This window comes from Gambusia affinis, linkage group LG17 (genome assembly GCF_019740435.1).
Source record: "Gambusia affinis linkage group LG17, SWU_Gaff_1.0, whole genome shotgun sequence".
In the NCBI taxonomy this organism is placed as follows: domain Eukaryota; kingdom Metazoa; phylum Chordata; class Actinopteri; order Cyprinodontiformes; family Poeciliidae; genus Gambusia; species Gambusia affinis.
The window spans coordinates 14,184,001-14,203,812 of NC_057884.1; the positions used below are offsets into that span (position 1 = coordinate 14,184,001).

The 19,812-nt window shown below is 37.7% G+C and overlaps 1 protein-coding gene and 1 long non-coding RNA gene across 2 annotated transcripts; one reads left to right on the forward strand and one right to left on the reverse strand.

Annotated features, from left to right (window-relative positions):
* Positions 1–638: 638 nt before the first annotated feature.
* LOC122847120 (prolactin-releasing peptide receptor-like) lies at positions 639–9,198 on the reverse strand. Its single transcript, XM_044144495.1, has 3 exons — positions 8,953–9,198; positions 4,132–4,601; positions 639–1,464 (listed from the first exon to the last, which is right to left on the reverse strand). The coding sequence occupies exons 2-3, from the start codon at positions 4,578–4,580 to the stop codon at positions 831–833; spliced, it is 1,083 nt and encodes a 360-aa protein (XP_044000430.1). The 5' UTR covers positions 4,581–4,601; positions 8,953–9,198; the 3' UTR covers positions 639–830.
* A 4,032-nt stretch (positions 9,199–13,230) lies between these two features.
* Positions 13,231–19,535, forward strand: LOC122819274. Its single transcript, XR_006368582.1, has 3 exons — positions 13,231–13,312; positions 14,080–14,178; positions 19,125–19,535. It is a non-coding gene; the product is annotated as an uncharacterized LOC122819274 (long non-coding RNA).
* The last annotated feature ends 277 nt before the right edge of the window (positions 19,536–19,812 follow it).

The following is a 19,812-nucleotide window of genomic DNA, read 5'->3' on the forward strand; positions in this document are numbered from 1 at the left end:
TGAAGAATTGTGAGCTTGAAGATTTGAAGCCTCATCATCTTTAATAAACAAAATTATAAATCAGAGTCCATTTAGTCATTACTATTCCTCTGTAAACTCTGACATTGTATGAAACATCCAAGATTCTTCAATTGTTTACGTAAAATATTTGTATTAGTTTTGAGGACGTGACTTTAACACATCAAGGTTTTTACATAAAGGAGACACTGAAACACTTGACAGCTGAATAGAAAATTTGTGCAATCAGATAGTTGAATAATCTAAATAACAGACTAAAAACAATAAATATCTTTGTTTTTGAAATCATATGCCTATTTTTTTTCAATTAAGTTGAAAATGTTACTTATTTTCTCAGTATATGGTTTTCAATCAAAATGTGATTAATTCATTAGAGACCCTGCAATCAACTCAATTTGAAAAAAAAATTAATTGAGTTCCACCTCAAGTTCGGATACAACCATAGTCTACCTGAATTTGAAACAGTTTGTTTCACCAACAAATGAATCCTTCTCACTGCTTATATGAACAATAACAATGATTGCTTTTAAGTAAATATCTTAAGTTTCATACAAATCTTGAAGATTACTAACATAATCATATATTTTCTACTGTTTTTTGAGGGTAGAGTCATTTTTAAGACGTTTAGATACAGTTTTCTGAAGCACATCAGGTGAATGTAACAGCAGCGAATTGCTTGATTTTGGTTTGTGCATAGGAGATTATTTACTGCTTGACAATGGCTGAGTTGCACCTGTAGGCCTACTTCATGTTGATGGATGGCGTTGGTCAAGTTCCCATCTGCGCAAAATACAAATAAGCAAATTAACAGGCTACAAAACCACTCCAGCTGCGCAGTGGCTGGCGGGGACTCCAATACGATGGTTGCACTTCATCATCTTCCTCAACTCCGTGCGGAAGCGATCGTGTAGCCACGCGTAGAGGAAGGGGTTGCAGCAGGAGGAGCTCATAGCGCAAAGGTGGCACAGCAGCTGGATGAGTAGGAAGTATCGCTTGTTTATCAGGTGGATGTCGATGTCTCTCAGAACGTTGAACACGTGAATGGGAAGCCAGCAAACGGCAAAGGCAGACACCAGCAGAGCGACGAGGCGAAAGATCTTCCTCTTTCGGGCCTGGTGAACGCACACCTGGTCTTCCGACCTGTTTCCAGGGACGATGCACTTTTTCAGCTTGACGGTGATGCAGAGGTAGGAGACAAAGACGGCCGAAAGGGGGAGGACGTATGTGATCAGCAGCGTGCTGTAGGCGTAGGCCCGTCTTTCCTTCTCCTGGCCCAACCAGAACTCCTCACAGATGGTGAAGCCTTCTTCTTTGAACTCAACATGGTAGGTGTGAGTCACTGCCGGAGCCACCAGGCCGCAGGACAGCAGCCAGATCCCGATGAGGACGTAGGCACAAGTGGCCATGGTGGTTCGCTTCTTCAGTGGATGAACCGTGGCGTAATATCTGCAATGAAGGGAGAGTGGTACTTAATAAACTTTAACCCTCCTGTTATGTTGCGGGTCAAACTGACCCGTTTTAAAGTTATAATTGTGTTGGGTTTTTTTGCATGAAACTTTTTCTATTTGTCTTAATAGGTGCACTCTACACATAAATTGAAAATTTATTCATTTTACAGATTTGCAACACCCCGTGCGTCTACTTTTTAGATAAACACTGCTCGGCAGTCAAGTTGAAGGGTAAAAAAGATTTTAAAAAAATGTCCAATTCTATATGTTTCCTTGAAGATATGAACCATATTTCACCAAACACACAAACACACACCACACACCCATATATGCACATACACAAGCCCACTTTCTCACTATTGTCTTTGCTTCATTAGGAAACTGAGAAAGCAGGTGTTCATACAACTTTTGACGGGAACTTTTTCAGTTCCCGTGGGCAAATGTGGACACTCAGCAGAAGTGGAGGAAAACATTAATACTCTCTGCATGACTCATTTCTCTTGATTTTAATCAGCGGGTCAATTTGACCCAGAACAGTATGTGTGTCTCAAGTTCAATTATAAAGATCACCCATTGAAAAAAAATCTAAATTTAATATAAAATCTTTTACAAAAGATCAATTTCAAGGAAATTATTGTTTTTTGTTTGTAGTTTTTATTCATTGGACATAAAAAATGTAAATTCCATTTTTTATGTACAAAGGAGTAAATTAGTAAGTCGTCGTCACTGATCCTTTATTTATAAGAAATAAAAAAAACCATCATTGCACAAATATTTATTGAAATGGTTAGTATTGGAGTTAATAATCAGATACAAAAATGTTTTGGAGGAATTTTTTGGTTTCTGACAGTATGGCATGATTAAAGACTCCACGGGTCAAATTGACCCAGGAACATTATTGCTGTACCTCAGAAACTAACATAAAAGGAGGGTTAACAAAATAAATGGATGGTTAATCAGGACCATTGATGAATTAATGCCACTGTGACATCTCTGCAAGTATGAAAATTCAAGTCCTAGCAATCAGATAGTGGAGAAATGCTAAATGGCCTAATTAGGCCTAAAGCTGTTTCTGTGCATCTGATGAGGTATGCTGACGTACTATTCAATCAGACGGCCAGCTTTGGGCTGAGCAGTCTGTGACCTGTAAGCATAGGTAAGCATATGATCCCCCCAAAATCTTGGAAAAGTCTAGAATTTCCCCCCCCCCCCCCCCCAAAGAAATTCATTGAAAATATCGTATTTAAATAATATCGATATGATATTAAGAATAATGACATTTTCAAGAATTTGACTAATCTAGCTATATTTTGCACTATGTTAGCTCTTAAGAGAAGCTCACTGATTAGGAAATTTCACTTATTGAATAATTGCTTGCCAAATAAAGACATTAGCATTGATTAAGGAGAACAGATTGGTTTTTTTTTTGGACATGAAAATCAATACCTCCCTTCATTTGCCTAATTTTTAAGGAATACAACATGATTGCATTCATTGGCTTGTGAATTCATTGGTTACTAATGTAATCCACTCTTATTTAGAAAACCGCATTTAATTTTTGTTTGTGGCAAACTTTGCTTAGTGATTTATACCTTGTAATATCAACACATCACAAATTTCATTGTATTTTACTGGGCGTTATCGAGCCCAGTAAGGGCCACTTACTGGACCATTTCATCCAAAAAGTGTAAATGAGAATGCTACCAAGCTACCAAACATGACCATCAACCTAAACTGACTGGTTTGGTAAGAAGAAAATTAAACAGAATCTGTCAACCAGGCAACTACTGGTTTGCACTCTAAGTCTGAAAGAGTGGCAAGAAAAAAAACAATGCTGAAATACCTACTATTACTTGAGAATATGGATAGATATTGACACAAATCCTGTCAAAAGCTGAAAAAAGTGCTATAATGCACTTCCCTGAATGTGTTGGATTATGTAGACAAACAGGAATGCGGGTTCCTCAGTTCTCCGTTGCCTGGATACAATATTTCACAGCGCTTTACAAACGCTGCTTTCAAGATGCACCACTGTGAACTTCATACTTTGTTCCCATGGCCTTCAGTAAAACAAAGGAGTCAACAACATTGACTTTTATTTAGTTATAAAGTTGCCTTGGGCAAAGCTACTCCCATGTTTCCAGTCACAAGTGGATATGATACCCATCCATCACACCTACTCCTCCTCAGGGTCTCCAAACTTTACTCAGAAATTGGTAAAAAAAAAATAAAAATAAAAAGAATAGAAAGCTTTCTTTTCACACTACACCTTAAATTTGAAATAATTAGCAAAATACATTACAACTTAAAATTAAAACTGTCATGTTTTGAATGCTCTATACCGGTGTGCCTCTTGGTTAGTTTTGTCTCAGAAAAGAGTTGTTATGCCAAAGAACTTCCTGGTAAAAATAAAAAAAAGTAAAATAAAAACAGCAAAAACGTCATAATCATCCACTGCTTTATGCGACAAAAATCCTAATTGATTACACTCAAGTTTGTGGTTGTAGCATGAGAAACTGTGGAAATGTTTCAAGTGGCATGAACACTTTTGTAAGACATGTATATTTAAAACATAAACGCGCAACACTGCAAATAAATCAAAGTAATATAAGAAAAACTTTTCTAATTGTCAAAGTTGTGATTGCTTGCAGGCATTTAAACCCACCTGTCCACAGCGATGGCTGTGAGCGTGAAAACGGAGACGTATACAGTGACAGGTTGGATGAGGAAGACCAAGTAGCACATGGAGCGGCCGAAGACCCAGCCGTGTGGATTGAAGGCGTAGGCGAGAGTGAAGGGGACGCACGTCACACACATGAGCATGTCCGAGAAGGCCAGGTTCCCGATGAAGAAGTTGGTGACGTTGTGCATCTTGCGGGTTCGGCAGATGACATAGAGGAGCAGGTAGTTCCCGACGACACCCACAGCAACCACCAGCACGTAGCAAGGGATGATGAGAGGCTTGAATGTCTGCAGCAGGGCCACATCTGCAAATTGTGAGCTGCTGTTGGTGGAGTTGCTCTGCACTGCTACCTCATAAATGCGCCCCTCAGGTTGCTCTACAGATGAGGAAGGCGGCGTGCTTCCTGTTGGACTACTGCGGTTAGCCTCCATAGCCTCCTGTCTGTATGTGCACTGCAACAAAAAAGTGGCAGGTTTGCAGTCAAACATCACCAACACCTCTAACTGCTCAGGCTATCAGGTACTTGAAAAATATAGACACGGAGGAAAAAAGTTCATGACATTTAATCAATGGAAGACTCTTAGCAGAAAAAGCATGCTTTTACAAGCAGCAGCAGATTCACTCGTTTAGAGGTAAAGAGGAAGGTATAATGAGGCAGATGGTTGTGAAGGAATCTCATTATAAATGCAGAGAGCAACTACTTCCATCCACCAATAAAATGTGTTTTAGAAACACCACATGACAACATGTGGTGTTGTCATGTAAATTAGGTTCTAATTTACATGCCAAGAGCTGCAGAAAAAATTTCATTATTAATTAACTCGCTCTGTTTGGCCTGTTTAGCATACGCACAATAACTAAGCATGGCTGGAATGCATCGTTTTTAAGTTTTCCTTTTTTGTGAACTCATTCAAACATGACTTCTCCATGGCTGCTGCCTGTCATCATATCAGCTAATCAAGAATAAATTAACTAAAAATGCAATTAGGACAAGTGTATTAAAATATTTAAACACCAACACATTTTTCAAATATTCTTTCAAGCCTTAGGCATTATTCCTTCGAAGCCTGACAGAAAAAATTAATTTAATCATTTTCTGATCCCCAGCTGTGAGGCAAAACTGGACACATGTGTGCCAGTGCCACCAGAAGTGTTTTTCAAAAATTAAAAAAAATCCCCATATCAGGCTTGGAGATCCTCCAGGCATGTTGTAACAGAGCTGTATCAGTTTACCTTCATCGCATTGTCATTATCATTTTAATTAATGAGCTCTGGAAATCTTCCACCGACGAACCGCAGGAAGTTCGGGGTTGCGCCCTCATCATGTCACAGAAGGCTGTGCATGAATGCATTCAAATGGCTTCACCACTGGCTTTAACCTTTTGAAAAATAACGACGCTCTTTGATGACCCTGAACTGAATGGAGCTCTCCCTGCTGACAATAAATATTCAATTCAGGCATAACTGGCAGATGAAAGATTTTTTTTAATGTAAACTTTAACAACTTTATGCAGACGGAGTCGCAGCATTTTTCCCTCAAGGACAAGAGCTTCAGACACCGGGCAAATTAAGATATGAAGTTAACTTCTGCCAAAAGGTTTCAAATGTTATAACAACACTTATTTTTTTCTTTTTTTAAAATAGAATAATGTTTTCAACATCTCTACTTTTGAATTTTTTGTTGTATTATCTGAGACGCTTTTCTCCTTTCCTATCAGAAGAACGCCAAGTTGAATCAAAATTATTCTAATTCTAAAATTGACATGGGTGTTAATATCTTTGAGTTAATTGTGGCTCAGACAGACTTTAAAACAAAAACAAAGTTGCACTGAAAGGAACATAGACAAAAAATAACAGCTGAAACAGAAATGTCATTCGTTCATGTGAGGCTAACGTCAGCGTTACAGCACAGCTTACTGCTGCAAGGAAGTTAGAACAGTAGCAGTTTACGTCTATGAGCGTTTGGCTTGAAAGTAAGACAATAAGCTCCCCTATAAGGACTGATGCTCTCTTGTTCTATCAATGAAAGAAAAGAAACTAAAACACAAATGGATGAAACATGCCTTCTATTTCAAAAGTGTGAAATATAAAAAAGAAAATGGGGGTAGTGTTGGAAGCATCCCATAAACAAAAGGACGAATAAATGCAGTAAATAATTCTCATATACAATTTTACTTTTGTGGATCTCTGAGCGTGCCAAGCCCTGGCAGCTTTCAGAACTGAAACTGAAATGTGCTTTGCGCATGGGAGCCACCAAAATCATATCTCTAAATAAATCTTAAAACCACTTGAACAAATGCTGGCTGATGCAATTTTTGACATTTAGTACCTGACAAAGCAAACTCTGTAGTTACTTTGTCAAAGTCAGGGAGTCATTTCTAAGTTCGACCACGCTGGACCTCTAAATCAAAAGGGAGCGCTCTCCTTCTGAGGAATATATAATCTAAGGATGACAAGCAAACGTACAGTTGTGCATTGTTGACAGGAACTGGCCTTTGTGCCTGACCACAGCAATGTGGGAGCTTTCACAGTTCAGGAGCTACAGGCATTCATCCTTTGGTAACCTCTAGAAGAGAGGATGCTGCTCCTTCATCTCAAAAGATCTGAGAAATCAGAGCTTAAGGGGGTTTAACGAGAAGGGATTCAGATAGTTCTGTGAGAAGCAGAAATTGATCTACCTGAGAAAAAGGCTTTTTTGCACTATTAGGCGTAAATAGAAAAGTATAAAAACAGCATTTTCAGCTTTATTTGTTTTCAAATGAACAAATTATCCAGAATGCTCATCAGTCTGCACACTACAGTTTTTCTTCACTGAATTATTGTCACCTGCAGCCCTGATAGTGAGACTTTATGGTTCTGCTGTCTTTTCACATTTCTCCTCTGCTAATTAGCATCATTTGTGCTGAGGTACATACTGGGGAATTAATCTCTGCAACAGCATAGACCTCTTACTTTTCACAGCCAGTTACACTATCGATGAATGTACTGAACAGGGATTTCAATGACAATGTGATGTGAGGTTTTGTCTATTGCTTTGAGTACTGTGGACCATTTTAATGAGGTCTCTGTTACTATGAGAACTTTTTTATACTCCAAAATATCATGCAAAAAACATACTGTGCAAAACCTGAATTGAAATTAAACATGTAAGTGTATTTAAATAGACAAGCAGTTATCTGTAACATCCTAAGCAATCTACAAATACAAATAAATAAGAAAAACTGATCAATTAAATTATATAATTGAGTGGAACGTCACCAGAAACAAGTATTCAACACCTTAAGGAAAGAAAGAGTCTGCAAAAAGTCATAGAAATCCAAGGCACCAATTCCAGTATCTCAGTAAATTGATAATAGCTGGTTTAGTTTAAGCTGTCACACATATTGTTGCTAAGTATTACTGGTTTCAGATACTTTTAACTGAATGTTCCAGTGAACCCATTTGGAGACTGTATCCAGGAAGAGAAATAATGTAACCAGGTCCAAATGTTTCTCGCACAGTTTGTAACCAAAGACGCAGAATAATAATTAGAAGAATTTTACAGGGATTTTGTGTTATTTCATATTTTCTTATCACTTGTTTTCTATCAGACATAGTTTCTGTTTCCTCAGTTTATCTTCAGTCTCTTGCCGTCCCTCACAGCTGCACGCCGTTTCCAGTTAACCACCTGCTTTTTGTTCAGTAATCAACTCTCCCAACGTATCTCTCAAGTAGGCAGCTGTTGGTCAAAACATCCTGCTACTCACACCAGCAAGGTTCAATCCTTCATTGCTTTTAAGAAAAACTGTTTATTTTTGCCTGCTTGACAATGATTTCTGAAATGGTGTTTTAGAAAAAGGCCAAATAAAAGTTGGTATCTGCCGTTGCCGTCCTCTGGATTTTAAAAACTGTTTCACAGTGTATTTTTCTTGGCACTCTGGGGAGTGTAAAACATTTTTTAAAAGCCTGTCACTGTTCTGATGGCTCTTGAAAGCAGTGAGGACAAGAAGACAGGCAGCTTTTTTTCCTCTAGTTCTTTTGTTTCCAAGCATAAAGTCAAGCAGAAATAAGGTGCACTCGCATGCATTTTTCTGACGCATGTCCAGTATGAGTTAGCGACTAAGTTAAACTTAATTTAAATTCAACAAATGAATTGATGTTTCTCTGCTGAAAGGCAGTCGCACTCGCATCCTGACTGCTGCCCATTTTCAGCCCTGCCCATTTATTTGAGCCCCAAAGGATGCTTCAGACCGCTGCTGCAGAAACCTGCCAGAGGGAACGTAGCAATGTGATCTCCTCACGCTTTGTTGCCAACCTTTCTGCTGAATAATATTTTCATAGGAAACTGTTATTGTTCTCAGTCTTTTACTCCTGTTTTCTCGAGGCAATATTAGTTGTCTTGGTTTGCAGCAACAAATTTAAAATTATGTTTTTCAGTGCTTGGGGAGGGGAAAAATTATCTGCATTTTGCTCATAAAATCACAGAAATTCAAAATCAGAACTCTAAATGCATAACATTTCCCTATTTAAAAAAAAAAAAGAAATAAGACTTAAGTTTTTAAAATATATTTATTAAACAGATATGTAAGTTTTCTCTTTTCAAACTGATTGATTTTAATCTATCACTTGAAAAACACCAGAAGCTGAAGCACAGCTTTGTCATTGCACTCCTAGAATACATCAAAAATAAATCCTTCATCTAAAAGCTAATCAGTTCTTGCAGTGCTTTTAGCAAATAAAATAATTACATCTGAATAAATCTACACACACTTGTTACATAAAATGAGCCAAAGCAATGCTTTTTAATGATAGAGCCAAACTTACCTGCTCTGATATTTCTCTGTTGGCAGAGAAGTGAGGACTGGTACCAATGGACCTTGACGGTGTGCTTTTCCTCAGTGAGGGAGCTGAAGCTGCAGCTGTTTTAAACGGAGAGAAAGAAGGTGGGAGGCGTACGGAGCGCAGAGGGAGAGGAGATATATCTGAGATGTCTGTGGAAATGATGAGGAGCCAATTAGATGGCAGAGAAACCAACAAAGATTGATGTCTGTGTTGAACTTGGTGATGACGTTTGATTAGTTAGTGGTCAGAGAGGCGGTTCGGTGTGAAGCAGGATTATTTATCTGCTCATAGGAATATCAAGGGTAGATTCATTGTGTTTTTTTCAATTGCGTGCTAACATTTTCTACAACTCTGTATCAATGAGCTGCTTGTTCCTCAGCTTTAAAACAAATTAATTGATTCTTTAATGGACATTTTGACTCTGGTCTGAAATCACATGTTTAAAATGGAAGCTTGCCATAGAAATAACCATAAAAACTCAATTTTATATATATATATATATATATATATATATATATATATATATATATATATATATATATATATATATATATATATATATATATAATTATACAAAATAAATTAAAAACATAATACCATAAAAATAAAATCTTACAAATCTGCACTTTCTAAAATGTAAATATCTTTCACAAAGTGCGAAACCTAATGTTCTTTAAAAAAATATATGTTTTTCACTATATGCATTTTAGTACGTAATTATATAATTATAGTTGTTTATTTTTTTCTAAAAATTAGTGTTTTTTGTTTGTCGGTGTGTTAAATGTTTTTTGGTTTTGCTGCGTTGCTGAAAACACGTGAATGATCAGTTCATACCCATTTCATACCCATTTCAACTCCCAATCATCTTCCATTATACTTGAAAACAAAACATTTAACAATTAAGTGTCAGCTTATATTTCTCTTAGAAGTTAAATAGTTCAAAATGCTTAAACCTCATAATTTATTAGAAAGCATAATTCATTTCTGAAGATATTATGTTACTCAGTTTATCCATTGGTTTTTCATTTGACCGTCCTCGACCATAAGTGGATTGAAAAACATAATTTTAAAATCAAAAACCAACCAAGCTACAATCATTGGGTGCTTTGATCATTTATCTATTTTCGCAGGTCTTGCCATTTTCTGTTCACTCCTCTGAGTCGAACATTGCAATTTTAGTTGATTCCTTTATGTTCACCTTCTATATTTATTCTTGTAGCTTGTTTTTGTGCATTTTTATCACAAGGTGAGGCCAAGCAATCTAAATAATAATTCACATCAATTATTACAACCTTTAATTTGAACACATTGAACAACTTGCAGAAAATGTCAGATAAACTCATAAATCAGTGGGTAAATATTCTGTAGCTCTAAGCAGTTCATTATGTGAGTAATTTGGACAAGAAACCCAAACTCAATACGCACAAAGCACTGTTGTTATTTCTAATTTAAAAAAATAACTGAACTTTGAGAAAACAAAAGGAACAAGACAATATGTTTTAATAATTTTGCTGTCTGCTGCTGGTATTGATGTTTTCAAGTTTGTAAATGGAAAAATTACTATTTTTATCCTCAGGGGTCCAAAAGAAAATCCCGTTCCATATTTTTAGTTAATCTGGTTTCTTATCATTTTCTTCTGGAACCAAGAAAGCTGTGGCTGGGGAAATAATTAAAAACTGCAGAAATCTTGCACAAAACCATCATAATTATGAGATACGTCAATGAAATGATGTAACTGCTGTGAAATAAAAATCTATTTGAATGCACGGATGACTGCCTTTTCAATTATTAAAGACATTTGACTACTTGATATCAATATGTAGACCTAAAGATCAATCGATATTCCTTGTTATGGCCTCTGGAGGATGTAATACATTTTTTGTTTTAGAAACCACTTACTAGTTGCTCTAAAATGAAGTTTTTATGTACACAAAGTATGACTGAAGTTATATTTAAATGCAAAATATTATGAACGAAAGAATTGTTTTTTTACCTGAGAACATATACCACAATAAACTGAAACCAGACAATGCAGATTAAAATTTTATCTTCGAAGTTGAGGTTGAAGTTTGGAGAAAGATTGCATGCAAGTTTGCAGCAGCCACTCTTCCTCCAGAAAAAGTCCAACTCGATGTAATTTTTTACCAATTGCAATTGGGAGAGACGAACACTACAACAGCTGAGTGTATCTCTGAAACTCAGTACAGAAATGTTCTTTTCATACCTCCTCCCCCATACACTCACAGAAACAGCAAAGACAGGGCAAAGGGCAACAAATTAATTCTCCAGGCCAGGTCTTATCTCCCTATATGGTACAGTCAAAGAACATTGCCTTCCCCAAGGCTGATATACAGTATGTCCTAACACACTTCATAAAGAAACTTTAAATTTCTCAGCTGAGAGCCGTTGTGCTGGCAGTGACCTACAGAGAAATGCTCACATTCCTGAGCTGCAGGTCACTATATATGGAGATGGGTCCCAAAAACAGAGCACTTTTATAAGTGATGATTAAACATAATGATTTCAAATATGAGCAGCTGTTTGCGTGCTTCCTCCACCACTATAAAGAGAGTAACTCTAGTTTCAGGTGATAAAACTCTTATTGGCTTCCTTTCCTAAAGACTGGTCTGTAAACATTGCATTTCTTAAACGTGTTTCCTTATTTAAGTTTGTCTTACAGAGTTTTCACTTATACAACTGTTTAAATTATTACTTTTAGAAATTGTGGAGTACTTATCACCTATTAGTTTACTTATTCTTTTTCTGCTTAGCAACCCAGAATAGGAATTAAACCTATTAGTTATAACAAATTAGGATCCAGAGAAACTCCTACTGGTTTATAAATTGTGGATTACTTATTCTTATTCCTTAGGGAAACTCTTGTTAGTTTACAAATATAGAACAAACTTAGAAAGTGCCATCTAGGTAACATCCCAAAACAAGAGTCAGACATGAAGAACCAACATTTAGCTTTCTACTTTTACCTTTTAGTCTTTCTTTTGGTTTTGTTGTTTTGTTTGTATTTAAATTCATGAAAGGCTCTTGGAACTGCTTTGTTGCTGAAAATGTGCCACATAAATAAAATTACCTTACTTTACCTTGCATCTAAGAGACATATTACAGTCAACGCCCAATATACATTAGGATCATAACAATCCTGAAGTTTAAGGATAAACTAGTCCATATATGTACTTAGCATCAGGCTCCCTAGGGTCAGAGGTCATCAGACATGAGCTGTTGTGTTATGATCTGGTATCAGACCTAGAAAACTTGAATGAATGGTGAGGATTAATTGTGCATAATTTACAGAAGAAGTCATTAAGCATATCATCTGAATCAGTTCAGATATGACCTTTAAGAGTCGTTGTCTGAAGGTCACTGGTTTCTTTCTGTTGTTGGACACCAGTTCTGATAGTTACATGTTCCAGTGGCTGCTTAGTTCTGAGTTTTAGTCATTGTTTTTCTGTCTCCCAGCAAATCTACCCTTGTGTCATCACTGATGAACAACATTTCATTGTTAGTCACAAAATAATCATGATAAATTATGCTACACCTGGAAAACTGTATCAATTCATAAGTCACACATTAGAGCTAAGATCAGTTTAATATATGCCACGCTTTTATTTCAGAATCAACTACTGTGTTTGATTACTTGGTAAAGTCCATTTTGTATTTCAGTTTGAAAAATAACTAAAACCAAAGCTAGTTACCTACTGCTAATAATAACATTAAAATGGAAGTGGCATGTATCTGCATACATGGGTAGATTAGTCATTGACAACATTGTTATGTACCCGAGAGGAAGGACTGCAAAAGCAATCACCACATTGCAAGGTGCTGATGAATCCCCACATTGTCCAGTTTGAACCTGTGTCAGATTCAAACTGGATTTGGACGAACTGGAAGCCACTTCTGGGGTTTCCAAGGACATGATGTCATCCCTGACATGGTTACAATGGCAAAGGGCATTGGTAATGGATTCCCTATGGCAGCTGTAGTTACAACACCAGGTGAGAATATATATGTGTGGTGCGCCTAAAAAAATCCCACCACAATCTTTAGTTTTTTTTTATTTATTAATTTTTAAATAAGTTTTAGATAGAATGTATTCTATGTTCTAAAAGAAATATAACAAAATAACAAATTGCATTTTTATTTACAGTTTAATGCTTTCCTGGGGTGGGGACGGGAGTGGTAGCGGTGAAGCGGAACCTTCGTTTGGGGGCGGGGCGTTGCTTCCAGGTTGGTTTTGGGATGGACTTCCGCTCTGGCCCAAAAGCAATCTGGAAGCTAAAGACATCGCTACGCTTCACTGCTGACTCCTCTCTGTTTTCCCCTCTAGGTCAGTATATAGTGAAGAAAGCCCACCGGGACGACTTTGTGGGATGTTTGTGTGTTGCCTGGCGTGTTGTGTCTCTGATCCGTGGTTTCTGTGCGCTGTTGTGTTGGTGTTTTCGGGCGAGGGTGGTGTTGCTGTTGTGCCCTCTCGCTCTGGGGACCGTTATGTTTCGGCTTCTTCATTTGGGACCGTTGAAATATAACGTCTTTTTTTTATGACCGTTATATTTTAACGTCTCTATATTTTAGGAGTTTCATTTAGTTTTTTTCTTAAAAAAGGAAAAGAAGGAATACAATAGAATTACACAGTAGCTCTTATTAAGAAACATTTTGTTTATAATAGTTTGTTGCTATTATCGTTTTTAAACCTGTTGCTACAGACAAGACAGCAAAAACTCTGAAAACCTCAGTGAGTTGACTCTGTGATGGCTGTAATTTGGCGGTGTGCTTACGTTCATGTCTATTAGGAGGACAAATTTTAATTATTGGCTGATGTCTTGAGATGTTGCTTTAGATTTTCTACATAATGTTTAGTCCTCTGTCCTTGCCGTCACCCTAATCTAAACTATCTCCACAGACTTTCTGTCAGGTTTAAGGCAGGACTGTGACCTCTAAAAACATGCATATTATTTTCAGTTAGAGGATCATGTTGGTAAAATTGAAATATAACTTTAAACCTAAATTTCCAGGTGTATGAATAATTTTGAGCTGATCTGTAGATATCTGAGGACTACTTTTTCTATTCAAAGTTATCTTCTCTTCCATTTACAGACCAGCAGAGATTCACTGCCTCCTGAAGACATCGCTGAGATCTTTGAGGATGTTAAAGATAGGGGAGTCCTCATAGGCAAAGGAGGAGTTTATGGACAGGTAACATGAATCCTGCTCACATAAAAATTAAGTAAATTACATGGAGTACATGCTAAAGGTCGAGGCTTAACGTCCTTTAATTTATTGGTTTAGTCACACTAATATCAAGGATTAATTTCATTTTAGTTTTTCAGACTTACTTTACATTAAACGTTGAAATATTAAGTTTTAAAATAAAAATAAATATATATATGTATATATATATGTGTGTTCCAATGTAATTCAATGCATTTATACCATACCATACCAGCTTTATTTATAAAGCACTTTAAAACAACCACAGTTGATACAAAGTGCTGTACAATCCAGAAACACAACAAAATAAAAATAATTTTAATTAAAAGTAGTTTAAAAACAAAGACATACACTTTAAACTAAATCTCACTTTAAACTAGATCTCACTGGTGTTGAAAGCCAAGTAAAATAGATGAGTTTTAAGACGAGCTTTAAAAGTGGACAGAGAAGGAGCCTCTCTGACCTGCAAAGGTAAGTCATTCCATAATTTGGGGCCCATAACAGAGAAAGCCCTGTCCCCTCTGAACTTCCTTTTTGTTCTCGGTACCTCCAAGAGCAGCTGATTTGCTGACCTGAGAGACTGATGGGGTATGTGGGGATGAAGAAGCTCGGTGAGGTAAGCCGGGGCAAGATTATGCAATGATTTAAAAACAAACATAAGAATTTTAAAATGAATCCTAAAATATACAGGCAGCCAGTGAAGTGAGGCCAGGACAGGGGTCACATGGTCCCTTTTTCGAGTACCTGTCAACAAACGTGCAGCAGCATTTTGTACTAGCTGCAGACGTGAGAGCAGCGCCTGACTGACTCCCAGATAAAGTGCGTTACAGTAGTCCAATCGAGTTGAAATAAAAGCATGGATCACTGTTTCAAAATGCTGCCTGGAAAGAAAAGATTTCACTGACGCCAATCGCCTTAAATGATAAAAGCTGGACTTAACCACGGCTCTAATTTGGCTGTCCATTTTAAAATCACTATCCACCTTAAAACCAAGATCTGTAATAACAGGTTTAAAATATTCCTCCAAAGGTCCCAGGTCAACAGAGGAGGACTCACAGGAGCCACTGGGTCCAAACACCATCACCTCTGTTTTGTTTTCATTAAAGTTTAAAAAGTTCAAGGCCAACCAAGCTTTAATATCTCCTAGACAAGCCAGGAGATGTTTGATTGACTGTATATCCTGCTGCTTTATGGGCAAATAAATCTGACAATCATCAGCGTAACAATGAAAGGAAATCCCATGTTTTCTAAGGATAGAACCCAGAGGCAGTATATAAAGAGAGAAAAGCAGTGGGCCAAGAATTGAGCCCTGTGGGACACCATAAGACATTGAGGCAAGAGATGATTCAGAGCCACCAATATTCACCGAAAAAGTTCTCTCCTCCAGGTAAGACCTGAACCATTTAAGAACAGTGCCGTCAATACCAACAACGTGGTGTAATCGCGATATTAAAATGTTGTGGTCTACTGTATCAAAGGCAGCAGTTAGGTCAAGTAACATCAGAACAACATGGTGACCAGAATCACATGCAAGAAGGACGTCATTAAAAACTCTAATCAAAGCAGATTCTGTACTATGGAGAGTTTTAAAACCTGACTGAAATACCTCCATGATGCCATTGTCATCTAAAAACTGTCAGCTGACAATACACAATTTTCTCTAAGACCTTAGAAAGAAAAGGCAGCTTCGAAATAGGCCGATAGTTAGCCAGAACAGTAGGATCAAGGCTAGGTTTTTTAAGCAGTGGCTGTACTACTGCGGGAACCACACCCGAAGACAGGCTGCTATTTATAATTGCAAGAACAGGCTGCCCTATACTAGGAAAAATATCTTTAAAAAGTCGTGGAGGCACAGGATCCTGGGGGGAACCTGATAGCTTAATGTGGCCAACCACATCCTCTAACAGTGAGACAGTCACAGGCTCAAACTGATTGAAAGCAGCCGAGCAGGGGACTGAAAATGAAGGGCCCTGGTACTACTAACCTTTTCAATAAAGAAACGCATAAAATCATCACACACCTCAGGAGAAGCTTACAAGCAGGCAATCTGAGAACTATTTAGCACAAAGTCAATGGTGTTAAACAAAACACGTGGATTATGACTGTTTGAAGAAATGATATTTGCCAAATATTCCCTTTTTGCCTCTTTAACTGTGCTCTGGTAGAGACGCCAACAGTCTTTTAAAATCTGAAGAGTAACTTGCAGTTTATCCTTTTTCCACCTGCGTTCAACACGACGACATTCCTTCCTTGCAGCACGAGTTCTGTCATCAAACCAAGGCTCAGGTTTAATCCTGGGCTGCCTGATTTTTAATGGAGCAACCGAGTCCAGAATGGTTTGACAGGAAGAATGAAACCAGGACCAGAGCTCTTCTGTATCGAAGTGGAGGAAGTCAAATGATCCACAGAGCTGAAGAAAAGCAGTAGAAAAATGAGTGGCAGTGGAAGGGTTAATAATGCGACAGCGCCGAACAGCAGTGTGTTTTTACTTTTTTTTAACAGTGAATAAAACAGGCCAGTGATCCGAAAACACAGAGTCACAGATTTCCAAGTTAGTCACAGGCAGACCGCAGGAAATGACCAGGTCCAGTGTGTGTCCATGTTCATGTGTAGGGCCAGATACGGCCTGTACCAGGTTAAGAGAGTCCAAAAGGGTTAAAAAGTCCTTTACCAGAGGCTTATTTGGACAGCACACGTGTATATTGAAGTCCCCAACAATAAGAACATGTTCGTAGTTAGTTAAAATCCCAGATAAAAAAATCAGAAAAGTCGCTTATAAAATCCTTATCATATTTGGGAGGCCGGTAGACGACAGCACAGAAAACTGGGTCTACATATCTCATCTCAAAAGACGTAAACTCAAAACTGGGGAATGATGTCTGTAAAAAACACTGCTTACATTTGTAGTCCTGTTTGTAAACAGTCGCTGTGCCTCCGCCTCTCCCCGAGGCCCGTGGTGAGTTAAAATAAAAACAATCCGCTGGTACAAGCTCAGATAGAGCACTGGACTCACCAACACTCAGCCACGTCTCAGTCACACACAAAAAATCCAGGCTTTGGTGAAAAGTCCCGAAGAATAAAAGTTTTATTCACAAGCGACCTGGCGTTTACCAGGCCAATCCTAACAGGAACTTGATCCTGGGCTCCGACAAGTCGGGAAGCCCGGCACAGCGGTCTCAGGTTTTGGTAACCCCGCCGGCGCATATAGAGCCGAGAAAAGCAGGGGCGGCGGCGTAAAGGAACTTCAACGCCGCCCACTGGCACTAAGCAAACACCAATGGGATCCAAGAAACGCCGAGGCACCCGAGAGCCCAGAAACGATCCTTGCGATGATTGAGCAAAAGCAGAACAGTGCGTCATGAAACACTTCAGCTTCACCAGCCGGCCGCTTCGTCTACCGCGACGACGACTCCTCCGTGGAAGCAGCTCAGGAGCCCGGAACAAGTGGCTCGGAATCTCCGACAGAAGCGGGGGCAAAGATTGTCGGCCCGCAACATCGAATAACTCCATGTCCTGGACCAAAGGTTGGAGGTCTAGTAGTGTGCTACGATCATACACCAGCAGAGACTCGGTTCCGTAGATGACACAGGTCAAAAACAGTATAAACATCAGCAGACGTAAGAATGACAGACATTTATAATCAATAATAAAAAAAAATGTCAAAAGAAAAGAGATTAGTGAAACAAGAAAAGCCTGATAAGTCAAAAATGGCCATTTAAAAAGAAGACAAACCCTTCTTTTATTGTTTATATGTCATCTGTTTCTTTCCTCTTATCTTAATGCTCTCCCAAAGATGTAAGTGAGGTTAGTCAGTCTTCACATAACATGAAGAGGCTATGCAATTTTATAAAAAAAGTTGTTTGGAGAAACCAAATGGAGGATGGTGGAGTAATTACAAACAGGTTTTTCATTATTCATTGGGAACTTGTTAAACTGAAGTACAGAGGGAAAAGCTCAGTGGGAACCAGGGACAAGGGAAAAATAGCAGTAAATTCAAGCAAAGGATGAGGAAAAAAACTGTATGAGGAAGAGTAAGTATTGGAAAGTTTCACAGACCAGTAAAATTTCAGAAGACATGTCAGCTGTGATGCGGGTGGGGACAGGAGATGCTTAAAGAAGCTAATTAATAAACAGAATGGATTCCTAGAGCCCTGGGAAAATGAGTGCAATAAAAACCCAAAAATTATAAACACTTCCTTGCCTAAAAAGTAGTAACTGCCTGAATTTAACTGAGCAAATAATCATGAGTCTCCTATTGGATAGTTACTGCTTGAACGACTTGTCTTCCAGCTGGCAACAAGTTATTTGAGCCCAGCTGATGCAACGAGTAGCTTCTCATTTCTTAAACAACCACGTGGAACGACACGTCCTGTGGTTGTGGAAAAGATGCTACTCTGTTTAAGAAAGGTCAAAAGAGTTTACATTTAAAATGTGAAAATTTTAAGCAACACTGGATGGAAATAAATATTGTGACATTGCAGATGCTTATCAAAACAATGCCAAAGCAATTGTATGCTGTATCACAACCAAAGGCGATCCAATGTAATATTAGCATATGAGCTTTTTTTTTGGCCGGGCAGTCTAAGTGGTCACCCCTAGTTATTATACAAATGCAAAAACCATGTGATCTTTTTACAGATTAGCAGGCCTTCATTTATCTGGTATGTATGTTCCAAAGGTTACAAAGATTAGAGGACAAAATGTAAGTGGCTTTAAAATAAACTGTGACTCTATACACAAACCAGGAGAAACTTTACGTCCTAAATGACTATGTTTTATTTTCTCAGTTAAAACACAGAACCAGAAGAACTGCCTTTGAATCACTACTTCAGTCAGAGCACTGCATTATTTCCCATTATCTGTCTGTAATTGTCTGTATTCTTGAACAGGTACGAATATTTACTTATGTATTTGTTGTTGTTCTGTTGAAGATCTTCCGCATCAAACCCCCATGTGCATCACAAAGGAAGACGCGGATTTCTTCCTGGCGGTTTTTAACAAATCCGTCCACAACTACATGGAGAAAAGATGAAAGCTTTATAAAAGCTCAGATGACTCAGAGGCGAGCCCAGAACCACAAAAGTATACTAAAAAAGTGAATAATGTTTTTATCCTTAATGATGGTTCAAATATTACTTTGTGGTACCTCTAAATTTTGTAGCCACTAAAACAGGAACATTTTAAAAGCTACCGTTTAATTCCAAGCTCTTAATACACTAATTGTTCTGTACTAAACATAAAAATATATTTTTCACTGTGTCTATAATCTACATTCTGCTTTCATTGAAGTCTTTTGTTGAATCTGTCATACTAAATGTCAAAAAATAAATTTATGACAAAAAGTCTGGCTTTAAATCGGATTAGTTTACAATTTTTTATCTTAACATTTTTCATTTCTAATCAGTTTGATTTCTTTAGATAACACAATGTATCTTTGCATTATTAATAAATGAGATTTTATTCAAATAATCTAAGATGGGTGCAAAAAATGTTATTTTGGTTGTATCAAGAATACAATTCAAATATTGCGGCAGCACATCCTGTGCAGACAGTTTTTAATTAGATTGTCAAAATCTAATTAATCTGATAAAGCCAGATTTTTGTGGAAAACTTGTTTTA